This window comes from Gobio gobio (genome assembly GCF_949357685.1).
Source record: "Gobio gobio genome assembly, chromosome: 13".
NCBI classification, from domain to species: Eukaryota; Metazoa; Chordata; class Actinopteri; order Cypriniformes; family Gobionidae; genus Gobio; species Gobio gobio.
Genome location: NC_137106.1, coordinates 26355665 through 26368507, shown reverse-complemented (window position 1 = coordinate 26368507; position 12843 = coordinate 26355665). Strand labels below are relative to the sequence as shown.

General features: G+C 37.9%; 1 protein-coding gene across 4 annotated transcripts in view; it reads left to right on the top strand.

Moving 5' to 3' along the window:
* Positions 1-12843, top strand: part of rasgrp3 (RAS guanyl releasing protein 3 (calcium and DAG-regulated)) — a 38580-nt gene that overhangs the window by 20059 nt on the left and 5678 nt on the right. For all 4 annotated transcript variants that reach the window (XM_079833056.1, XM_079833059.1, XM_079833058.1 and 1 more), the window contains 12 exons: positions 2126-2257; positions 3481-3628; positions 4391-4564; positions 5682-5798; positions 6195-6470; positions 6588-6668; positions 7161-7274; positions 7652-7767; positions 8473-8620; positions 9930-9966; positions 10217-10366; positions 11850-12235. In XM_079833056.1, coding sequence (XP_079689182.1) covers positions 2126-2257; positions 3481-3628; positions 4391-4564; positions 5682-5798; positions 6195-6470; positions 6588-6668; positions 7161-7274; positions 7652-7767; positions 8473-8620; positions 9930-9966; positions 10217-10366; positions 11850-12235 — 1879 coding nt within the window. The remainder of the gene's footprint in view (positions 1-2125; positions 2258-3480; positions 3629-4390; positions 4565-5681; positions 5799-6194; positions 6471-6587; positions 6669-7160; positions 7275-7651; positions 7768-8472; positions 8621-9929; positions 9967-10216; positions 10367-11849; positions 12236-12843) is intronic.

Here is a 12843-nt window from a genome sequence, read left to right as displayed (position 1 = left end):
AGGGAAAAACAAATACCAAGACATTCTGAAATGCATGTTAATGTATCAGTTCGACTTTCAAATAGATATACTAATATATAATACATAGTATGATTAGTCATTGAAATAATTGTATTAAGTTAGAAGAAATGTGAAATAGACAGTGTTTCTCTTTCTCTGATTTGATAGGCAAGACACAAAGTCTCTTTCCAGTGCGCACACTCCTGTGGTTTGTGTAATTTATCAGTTATCAGTGTAAATTTTGAGGTGTTGTGTAAAAGTTGAATGCTTGATGACCTTCTAACCCCTGCTCTCATTGGTCTCACGAATATGCACAATACAAACACCCTTGGGTTGTTACCTCCTAACTGAATTATGTCACTCTGACTCATGCTGGTTACACATTCTAGCTGATGTTTATGTCTTAAAAAAACCCCACAAAAGCAAGAAAAGGAATGTGTTTTTATGTCTCAGTGCCCTTAGTGAGTCCGGCAGTCAAAAACATCTACATAATTAATGATAAACGGCATGCATCTGACATAAATACGCTTCATCCGTTCCTTTCTCCGGGGACTCGGTGAGAGTCACCAAAACAAAAACATCACAAAATGAAGGAGGTCAGTGTTTTGTAAAACTGCATCCTGTTGGGGGAAAAGTACCTTACTTGATTTAAAAAGTATCCTTGATATTTACTGGCTATATCCAAACGGGCTGGAGTTGTTGCTGTGTTTCAGCGCAGGAAATCAACTACTTCCCCATATAAACAAGAGCTGTGCATATGAAGCTAAGGGACAATTGCTCATAAATGGGCATGACTGGGAGAACTACATTAACAAAACAACTATAGTTATACCATTTATGTATATGTATATAATGTTATGTTTTCTATTTTAATCTATTTTAAAATGTGTTTTAGCTGAAATTTTAGCAGCCATTACGTCAGTCTCCAGTGTCACATGATCCTTCAGAAATCATTATAATATTCTATTTTGGTGCTCAAGAAACATTAGTATCTTGTTTAATGTTTTGGGCAAATACACAATCTGTCGATTTTGCCCTAATTTGCCAAAATATTGTAGCACATTGGATGTACCGCCTTTAACATCAACAACAAAAGAGGGAAAAAACAGGAAGCATTAAGCATTATTTTAAAGATAACTTTGTAAAAGACTGCAGGATTAAATCGTTAGTTATCTTTATAATTATTATTGTATATTTGCATTTACTGTTGTTTTTTCTCTGCATTAGACCTGGGTTGCATTTTTGGTTCACAACATACCAGTTGAAAACCACAGCTTAAAAATACCATGAAGCACCTAACCACTATGGTGCTGCATATAAATATGGTAATCCTTGCATCAAAAGTATCATCTTATGCCACCACTGTACCATGGTGCCGCCTCAGTATTTTTTGTAAGGATAAGATGAGTTTAATTAACACCAACCAAACAAATGTTTGCAGAGTCGTGAGCTGTTTCTAAGTTTTGCGTTTGTGGTCTAGACAAACTGTGCTTCAAGGTTACATTTCCCCACAAGTAAGCATGGCGATGATGTGTTTGAACATTTTCTCAAGGCTGCAGTTTCAGATGTTATCTGAACAAAAAGAATTAAACATGGCAGCTGATGGGAGCTTCTGTTTTAAAACTAATATTTACGTAAAACAATACATCAATCTGCAGTTTAAATTGGCCGATTGTCCCATGGTCACGTTTGAGGTGTACAGGAGATCCGGCTTTTACTGTTGCAGCTCCTGTATTTTGGAATGAACTGCCCTTATCTATAAAATGCTCATCATGTGTGGACACTTTCAAAGGTGATCTAAAGATTTACTGATTTCATCTGGCCTTTGGCGTTTCGTTAAGTTTGAGAAATGTGAGCTGTATGATGGATGACTTGATTGTTGTTGTAATTTATTGTTATAATAATGTTAGATTTTTATGCTATATTTATGTACAGCACTTCGGTCCATCCTTATGGTTTTGAAAGTTTTGAGTTGCTGAAATGTATATGAGTTTGTAAAAGGACAACAAAATCAAGTGGAGTGGAAAAATACCCACAACTTTGTCTTAAATACAGAGAACCATTTGTACACTTTGATAAACACTTTGTCTTTAGCCACTGCAATGAAAGTTCTGTGTGTGTATAGGTACTGGATAGCGGAATTCCCTGCAGAGTTTGATCTGGATCTAGGTTTGATCCGTCTTACAGAAGAATTCCGAGATGCAGCCGTTCAGCTGGGTGGTGACGAGCACATTAAACTACTTGACATTTCTACAATGTGAGTGTTGTTGCAACACCTTTTGACCTTTGGCTTTAATCATGACTACTGTTTTGATTGAAATGAAAATGCATTGCTATAAATTCAAATGTTGCCCTTTTATGGAATAATAACTTGACACTAATGAGCATGTTTTAATCACTGATTCAGATTATGTGAAAATGATTGCAGAGAGCATTATGCACCTGTCACTTGTCCTTTAACACTGAATGGCAACTTAAATTTCGCACATTATAATTCATCAGATTATTTCATGATTTTCTTCTGTGATTATGACAGATGTCTTGTCATATCTGAGTAATGAGCCTATACAATTGTTTTTGTCTACAGTGTGACTTTATATAGAAAATGTAAAATGTTCTTAATATTATATTAACATTTAACATTTGTTATTGTTATTTTTAGAAAATATTATTTAATAATCCAGAAATAAAACAGATTTAAATAATTTAACACTAACGTTCAAAATAATGAATTGGTTTGAGTAGAGCCCACTCAAATTAAACAAATCAGTTCAAGCTAATTCACTTTTATGGGTATTTAGACCTTTCTTTTTCTTTTGAGTTCTCAAAACTGACACATTTTAAGTAATCTGATTTTTTTTTTTGTATTGTTTTGAGTTTTATGAATTAGACTTAAACTTAAATTTAACCGAAACTGGGCTGGGATTTCTATTTCCCAGCATGCTTTGCCATGACACTCAAAAGGGACAGTAAATGCCAAAATTAAGTACTATATTAGTGTTATATATTTATTTTGCAAGATTAACGTTAAGTGGCAGGCTTAGTTGTGTTTAATGTTTTGTTATGCTATAGTTTAGAAGAGTTTATGTTATGTTGCTGTTGGTTTTGTAGGATTACCGTCATGGTGACAAGTGGAGCATGAGTTTAGTTTGAGAACAGATACACAGTATTATATTGCTGTCCTCATTCAGCAAGTGCTATGCTAATGCTATCAAAGCATTGTGCAACCAATTAGCAAGGTGTGATTTATTGAATTACTAAAAATGTGAGATTACAGGATATTTCTAAGTTAAATGTATGAATTAGCTTACTCAAACATTTCAAGTTCAGAGTAATTCAAATGTATGATTACAAAATAAAAATGTGCAGGTTCTGCTTACTTAAACAACTGATTGCCTCAATTTTTTTTTTTTCCCAATTGATTTGGGTTTACGGTGTATGAATGAACATAAAACAGTGAAAACATGTTTGTCCCTTCAGCCCCTCGTATGACTGGATGCGTAAACTGACTCAGCGAAAGAAGCAGGTGAAGAAGGGCAAAGCGTCACTGCTGTTTGATCACCTGGAACCCATTGAGTTGGCCGAACACCTCACCTTCTTAGAGTACAAGTCCATCAGGAGGATATCGGTTAGTGTGCACAGTGGAAATGGAAAAATAGAGTGTTTCTTTCACCTGGGAAAGCCGGCAGCTGTAGAGGACTTGCGTCAGTGAAGATAATGCGTGTGTGTGTGTGTGTGTGTGTTTGTTTTTGTGATTATAGAAAGAAAAAGACTATGCATATGAGAAGAACACACTTTAGTTCTCTTATCAGGTCTGCTAATTTTTTCCATCGCCCTGCATTGTTATTCTTAGCAGCTAACCCTCAAGTTTTTTTTAGTTAACAAACATCCTTCCTTTATCCATTGCTCCCTTCTAAATCAGTGTTAAGCTTTGGGGAAATAATGTGATAAGCCATTGCATATAAATCAAAAGTAGTTTGTTCTCTTTGTGTCTGCCAGTCTTGCATCAACAGTTCGCAACATGAATTTGAATCAGCCAATTAAACTAACCAGAGCAATTCAAGGTTTAAATTAACCAGAACAATTCGCTAAAATGAAGCCACATATGTGAGAGTGGACCTGTTGTCCACATATGTGAGATTGATTCATTAGAAAGATTCCAACACTACATTGGACTGACCATTTAACTAAAGGTATATGTTTACTCAGCGATATGTTGTAACTTGGTCATGCTGTATCTTTACTAGTTGCAAAAAGTATCTTGTTACTGGAAAAGTTGTGCTTCTTTGAAAATAGCAGAACTGCTTTAATGTGACTGAAAAATGTAGTTAAGTTAGTGTCGTTGCTTTTTGAAAAGTTTGAATATGTCTCAATATGTGTATGTCCTCAGTTCACAGATTACCAGAGTTACGTGATTCATGGCTGTCTAGTAGATAACCCCACATTAGAACGCTCCATCGCTCTGTTTAATGGGATCTCTCAGTGGGTTCAACTGATGGTTCTCAGTAAACTCACCCCTCAGCACAGAGCAGAGGTCATCAACAAATACATCCACGTTGCACAGGTAAGAACATACATTTATCTTCATGTCTGACAAAGATAGTCACATTTAAGTTATATAAATTAGTAATGGAAGCAGACCAGAGATTGTCTAAGCTAGTATCTATGTTGATGAAGTTTATTAGCTTGTCTAAAAAGGATTGCAGTATTCCTAAATCATTAATATAATGTATATAATAACACCAGAGCAAGAAATAAATAAATCAAAGTATAGGAAATGGAACTAAATGTAACGTTATGTAAGGTAATGGAGCCCATGAAATGATTGAATAACTCATTATGAAAATAAATGCATCCTGGGTAACGCACTGATGCGAGACGCTGTTGAACTGTACGTTGATTTACGCAAATGCGAGACCCTTCACCCAGCAAACAGTGCATTCTGAAAGCAGCTAGATGACATTTCCAGGCCCTTTGATATGTTAATGTCTGCCAGCGGAAGAGTGCGAGGGAGCCGCCTGCCTGCTCTCACGCCGCCGGGGGTGTATGAAACGCCTCTATTGTGAAGAGCACCCAGGCATCCCTTCAGTATAAAGCCTGTGCTTTTAGTATCTGTTTTGCGGCCTGCAGGGCATGATCCGTGTCAGCTAATAGATGTTAAGTGTTGAGCTGTCGAGTTGCTGGAGCTCCAGTAATAAAGGAGAGCTGTGCTTTTATGAGATCAGCAATTATGCTGTAAAATAAAAACCCTAGATCATATGTCAACTAATGGATCAAAGCTATCTATCTATCTATCTATCTATCTATCTATCTATCTATCTATCTATCTATCTATCTATCTATCTATCTATCTATCTATCTATCTATCTATCTATCTATCTATCTATCTATCTATCTATCTATCTATCTATCTATCTATCTGTCTGTCTGTCTGTCTGTCTGTCTGTCTGTCTGTCTGTCTGTCTGTCTGTCTGTCTGTCTGTCTGTCTGTCTGTCTGTCTGTCTGTCTGTCTGTCTGTCTGTCTGTCTGTCTGTCTGTCTGTCTGTCTGTCTGTCTGTCTGTCTGTCTGTCTGTCTGTCTGTCTGTCTGTCTGTCTGTCTGTCTGTCTGTCTGTCTGTCTGTCTATCTAATGTCTGTCTGTCTGTCTGTGGGTCTGACGGTCTCTTTTTGTCTCTTTCAGAAACTGCTCCACCTGCAGAACTTTAACACACTGATGGCTGTGGTCGGAGGTCTGAGTCACAGCTCTATTTCCCGCTTGAAGGAGACTCATTCTCACCTCAGTCCAGAGGTCACCAAGGTGCAACAGTCAATGCAAAAACAGCTGTTTAGTTTCGTTTTAGAAATATTCACTCCCTTGTCCATTAAGTCAAGTTGTCATTGGTGGCCAGCTCCCACTGCTGAGGGAGTTGATGTCACGTTACCTTTGGGAAACATTTTAGACATAATCATACGGGAAATATCAGAAAAGTATTTCTAAAATGGATCAGAGAAGTGAAGCTGATACGAAAATGATTTGCAGATGTCACTTGATTTGATATTTTTTTGTATTTTAGGTGTAATTCAAATACCATTTCATGTGTTTGTATAGGAAAAATGCACTATTGAAAAAAAACGAATGGTCAGACGTGATATCTAGAACATATAACAGAATGAGTTAATTTCAGGAACTGTCATTTTCTCTTGTTATTGACAGATCTGGAATGAAATGACAGAGCTGGTTTCGTCAAACGGTAATTACTGTGCTTACCGCAAAGCCTTCAGTGAAAGCGAAGGGTTTAAGATCCCGATCCTAGGCGTTCATCTGAAGGACCTGATCGCCGTGCACGTGGTCTTCCCGGACTGGGTGGAGGATGGGAAAGTGAACATCGTGAAGATGCAGCAGCTGTATCTCACCTTTAATGAGCTGGTGTCCCTGCAGAGTGCTGTGGCTCAGGTGGAGCCCAACATGGACCTGATCTACCTGCTCACTGTGAGTTCAGCTAACACATCTGTGGTCGTAAATCTGACAGCAGCACTGAATTACAGTGGTTTTATCCCCTAGGGAAATTAGTGGTTTTAATGTAATTGCATGTCTGTTTGTGTAAAGCTGTCCTTGGATCTGTACTACACAGAGGATGAAATTTATGAGCTGTCCTTGCTCAGAGAACCCCGTAACCCCAAATCTCAGGTAAGATGACTGTACGGCCCATGCGTGCCACTACACTACTGTTCAAAAGAAAGGAGCATTTTAATCCTGGATGCATTCAATTGATCAAAAGTGACAAAGACATTTACAAAATATTGAGCAGCTGTTTGCAACATTCAGTAATATTAAAAGAAATGTTTCTTGAGCACTAAATCAGTATATTAGAATGATTTCTGAAGGATCATGTGACACTAAAGACTGTAATGATGCTGAAAATTCAGCTTTGCCATAACAGGAATAAATTACTTTTTAAAATATATTCAAAAAGAAAACATCAGCCTTGATGAACATAAGAGCTTTTTAAGCATTAAAACCCCAAACATTCAACATGTTTCGGTAATATAAGGGAAACATTTCTTAAGATTTATCTTCCATTGATATTGGTGATCACAAACTATTGACTGGTTTCATCCTCTCTCTAAATATTTAACACAAAACATGAATCAATTTTAGAACATCCATGTCTTTCTGCAGCCAACATCACCCACCACACCCAACAAACCTCTGGCTCCACTGGACTGGGCCTCTGGGGTCACAACCAAACCAGATCCTTCGGTGGTCAACAAACACATAAGGAAGGTTGTGGATGTAAGTTATTGTCAACAGCAATACCCACAGACATTTATGATATTAAAAACCTTTTCATGTTCTATATTCTGTCATTTCTAATCATTTGCATAACTCTTCAAATGTATAAATGCCACCGATTGTTTTCTAGCTCCATAAAACCAGGTCAGGCTTTGAATATAAGGGGCTGATTATGTCAAGAATATTTCAGTGACTCCAAACTTCCTGAATGGTTTATTCATATGAATCTGGTTATACGGTAGATTATATCAATGCACATATTTATGCCACATGCAAAGAATAGTCCAGTCATTTAACAGAAGATGTATATGTATGTATTTAGCTTTTACGCAGTCACTAAACTTGTGTTTTCCTGTTTTGTTTTTTTGCATGTAAAGTCTGTCTTTCGAAACTATGACCACGACCATGACGGATATATATCTCAGGAAGACTTTGAGAGTATCGCTGCAAATTTCCCTTTCCTCGATTCCTTCTGCGTGCTTGATAAAGACCAGTAAGTAGGAAACGCACACACATGAAATGTGTGATTCTTGTAACAGACCCCTGCAAACTGCTAACAGCGTTTCTTGGCAAGAGCTGCTCATAGTCTGTCAATGATTCTTTATAAGCCTGGGCAGAGATTCAGTGATATTGGTTGATACTCAACCGTGCTAAATTCATAAGAATGTTTTATCGCTGCAAATGGCGCAGAGCATGGCACGCAGACTACACAACACCATGATGCAATATTTAAACAACAATAATACATTTTTAAAGAGTGTGTTTTTGTGAATTTTGTGAAAGCATACTTTTGAGCCTGATACTTTCTGTACCACTGGACAAATGCATATAGCATTTAAAAACGTTTATGTATTTATTTTGAATGATCAGAGGTTAAAAAATGCAGCATGTGTATGGTTTAGTCACTTTGGGACATTCGGGGCTGCTCAGTGTGGGTTACCTGCTGCACTGTTAAAAGGCTGAAGGTCATGCCTCCCGGTGAAGGACGCATAGCATCAGGCAAGCAAAGACTCACTCACACACTCAGAATTTCCCCAGGCGTCCTCTGTGGTTCATCTTAGCAGTACAGCGCTCAAACCGCATTACTGGCGCGTGACTGCATGTGTTTATCCTGAGCTCCTGCACTCACACTAAAGACATGACTGCTTTATGAGCTGCATGGAGGATATCACGATGATCCCTTTCTGTTTTTGTCCAGGGATGGGTTGATCAGTAAGGATGAGATGATGGCCTATTTCCTGCGTGCCAACCCGCTGCTGCAGTGTAAGATGGGTCCTGGATTTATTCACAACTTCCAGGAGATGACCTACCTGAAACCAACATTCTGTGAACACTGCGCTGGATTTGTAAGAGCTGATTATATTAGGCTCATAAAGAAATACTAAATGCACTCCTTTCCTTTCACATCAGCACAGTTGATAATGTATATTTATTTCTCCTGTGCAACACTTATGCAAAGATAGCAGAAGTTGTCTGAGGTGTTCAGCACTGTGAGTGTTTGCAAACGAGCACACCTAGCAGGAGCTGAGTTTACCACATCACTGAATCATTCTAACAGTGGAAAGGTTAAATCCAACCACGGTGTTTAGCCGTTTCTTACTACCAAGATTTTAGATTAGTTAAGTCACATTTTATTGCCATTTTTCTCATTACAGGCAAAGTAAAAAAAAAAAAAAAAAACATTCAACACTACCGTTCAGAAGTTTGGGGTCAGTAACATTTTTGTTTTATTTTTAAGACATTAATACTTTTATTCAATAAGGAAGCATTTTTCATATGTTACAAGAATTCCACAAAAATATTAAGCTGCACAACCGTTTTCAACATTGATAATAAGATGAAATGCTTCTTGAGCAGCAAATCAAAATTCAGCTTTGCCATCACAGGAATAAATTACATTTAGAATCTATTAAAATAAAAAACACTTATTTTAAATTGTAAAAATAATTCATAACATAGTTGTTTTTACTGTATTTTTCAAATAAATGCAGCATTGGTGAGCATAAGAAAAAAAAAAGTACTGACTCCAAACATTTGAACGGTAGTATATTCATATACAATGGATAATGTTTTTGGATTATGTCTAAATATCAAACAAAGTGGAATTTAAAAAAAAAAAAATATGACACAAACACACAAATATAAAACAACATATTAATAATATAATGTATAAAAAGAACAAAATCTGTTGACCAAGGTGACAACCGGCCATAAGATTTGTACACAATTTTGTCTTTCCTGGTAAATGCATTACATTTCCTGTTGGCATAGTGCCGAATATTGTAGGCTGATGAACTTTAAAGTGAGTGTATACACTACAGTGAGTGTTCAGTCATAGTCACTGCTGCTCAGATTGTTCTGTATTGACACAGATGGTTAGACAGGAATCCGCTGAGTTAACACACACGTTCTTTTAAACAGACTTTCAGACACACACACACAAAATCACCTTCTCTCAAACTGTATTGCACAGGAAGGGTGCAACGTGTGGAAGTATCCTGTTTATTACACATGGGTCTGTGTACAGAAAACCCTGAATTCAAATACAGCATAAATCTGCAGCTTCTTTCCATAATTTATATTTACTCATATGCTTCTCTCTCTGTTTTGTCCTCTTCATGCCCTTCCTCTTCACCCCGTGGTCTATGTTTTCAGCTCTGGGGAATTATTAAACAAGGATACAAGTGCAAAGGTAAAAAATAAATAAAAAGAGCAGATCACAATAGATGTTGATGCTTGAACGGGCCGCTATCTTGTAAATTCACTTCTAGCTTCTTTTTTTCTGTTCATTTATTTGAAATTAGTGGTTTGTTAAACATCCTGTTTCTATAAATCTGTCCCATGCATGTGTGTAAAAAAAAAAAAAAAAAAATCAATAGTTCTCATTTATATAATGTAGGTAAATGTGCATTTTTGTTCAAATTGAATCATTTTGTTTTCAGACTGTGGAGTGAACTGCCATAAACAGTGTCGTGAGTTGCTGGTTTTGGCGTGCCGACGTCTTCCTCGGTCCACATCGCTGGGCAGCGTGTCTCCTGGAGTGCTTACACACAGCTCTTTACCCAGCAGCCCCAACCTGCCCACCTGCAAAGGTGAAAACACACCTGTACAGTACATCACCATCTGCTTATCTTCATAGATGAGGGTGATCTCTCTCTCTCACTCACACACAGACATATGAAAAAAAATCATTATTATTGATAATTAGTATTTTGCTTCATTTTCAGTAAAAATAAACATTTTGCAAAATTGAGAAGCAAAACTGTGTGAATGTGAAACTGCCGATTTTCAACCGCTTTGTCACTATATGTGACCCTGGACCACAAAACCAGTTATAAGGGTAAATTTCTCGAAATTGAGATTATATATATATAAATAGATATAAATAAATAAATAAATAAGCTTTCCATTGATGTATGGTTTGTTAGGATATGACAATATTTGGCTCGAGATACAACTGTGAAAAAATGGAATCTGAGGGTGCAAAAATCTACATATTGATAAAACCGCCTTTAAGTCCAAATCAAGTCCTTAGCAACGTATACTACTACTAATAATACATTTTTGATATATTTACAGTAGGAAATTCACAAAATATCTTCATGGAACATGATCTTTACGTAATATCCTAATGATTTTTGGTATAAAAGAAAAATTGACAATTATGACCCATACAATGTATTGTTGGCTATGGCCACAAATATACCTGTGCGGACTGGTTTTGTTGCCCAGGGTCAAATATGTAAATGAAAAATTTACCTGGACTGAGAAATTCATGTTTAATTTTTGACCGCTCCAGGGCTTTTCGTGAAAACAGCAGTTTCTTTCAGTTTTCCCCTCTGTTTGGTTAAAACACTTGGCGAATTCCAGACTGTATTTTTTAACCATTGAGGGGCACTTTGGGAAGAGGACGCCATTTTTAGGGGCATTCCAAACCCTTCACGAAAGGCCCTTCACACAAAAGTCAAAGTCCCCACTTTAAGGGCTCTGCCCTTTGGAGTGAGTAGGGCATAGGAATATTCCCTTCCGATTGGAATTTGCCCTGTGTTCATCCAGTTTGAAATGTTGACTACAAACACTGAAGTTTTTCATATTTATGATTCTTTATACTCTTTGAATTCTTGCACCCAGTCGACACCATTATGACTAAAAGTTTGCTAAGAAGTATTTTCTACTAAAGAAAGGCAGTATTTGACTCTGGTCATGCGTATCCATAGCAGACTGGTAGGACTTGCCTTGGACGGCAACATGCCAGTGCATTATGGGTGTTGAATTTTTCCTATTTTGCAAATGGAAGACAACAGCCTTTTTCCTCTGTTTTCTCTAGAGAGGTAGCTCCATTTCCAACCCCCCCTCCCCTCCGCCTTTGTAGGCAGCCAGGTTTTATTGAAAGCCTATTTTGCCAGCAAAATTTAGAGAGAAAAACTTTTTTTTCGTACACGTTTTGGCAAGTAAATTGATCTTGTTTTGGGGATGTTTTAATGGAAAACAAGACAAAACATTCCGTTGATTATATTTCTGATCATTCGGAAAATATTCTCTTTGTTAACATTCTCTTGTCTTGTCATTGCACAGATGATGATGAGGTGTTTACATTCCCTGCTGTGTCGCCATCGTCAAGCTCTGACCTGGAGGGAAAGTCCATCACTCTGATGACCGGTTCAGCCCAGCGCATCTCAGTGCGGCTCCAGAGAGCCACCACCAGTCAGGCCACTCAGACAGAACCCCTTTGGCCCGAGAACGGCTGGGCTGCCGTTGCTGACAGCGGCTCGCACACCTTCCCCAAAATGAGGTACAGGCCACACCGCAAAGCATCCAAGAACAAAGGCTTTGCTCGCTGGGAGAATGACACACAGAGTTCGGCAGGGATGAGGAACAGCAGGAATTCACAGGAGCACAGCGAAGAGTCACAGCAGAATGGACTCACAGAACAACATATGAACAAAACCAGGACCTCTGAGGTATGATTGAAAAAAATCCCATTTGAATTAAGAAGAAATGATCCAGTAGCTATTTAGAATACTTAAAACTTCAGTGTGCTGGTAAAACATTTCCCAAAAACATGTTCTATGAGATGACAAAGATGACTCACACTTGTTTGAGCAGAAAGACCTTGTGAATCCCACAAACCACGTTCTTGTTTCACTGCTTTTCACTCTTTGCCTCTCTCAAGGCCCTTGAACATCTTGAAACTTTGCTCAGCCATTGCCATGGCAACGCCAAGGTTCCGCGGTCTGTAGGCCCCTTCTCTCATCGCTGTAGAGATAATCTTGATCAGAGGCCGCAGGGCCGAGAGCACCTCAGCACTCACACTGATGGGCCTACATATGGAGTAGTAGCACTAACCCGAGCAGGGCTCTAGGCTGTTATTTTAGGACGTGGCAGACACCTTGTTTTGGGTTAAAATGCAGAGCATATGTCTGACCCGGATTGTGTTGCCGTGTTTGTTAAATTCAGATCTTCTCTGTTTTATTTATAGAACAGGCTTTAAAAAAAAAAGCCAGGGTCACTTGACACACAGGGATTAAACCGTTGACGCACCTGTCAGTATTACAATGCAGAATTGATT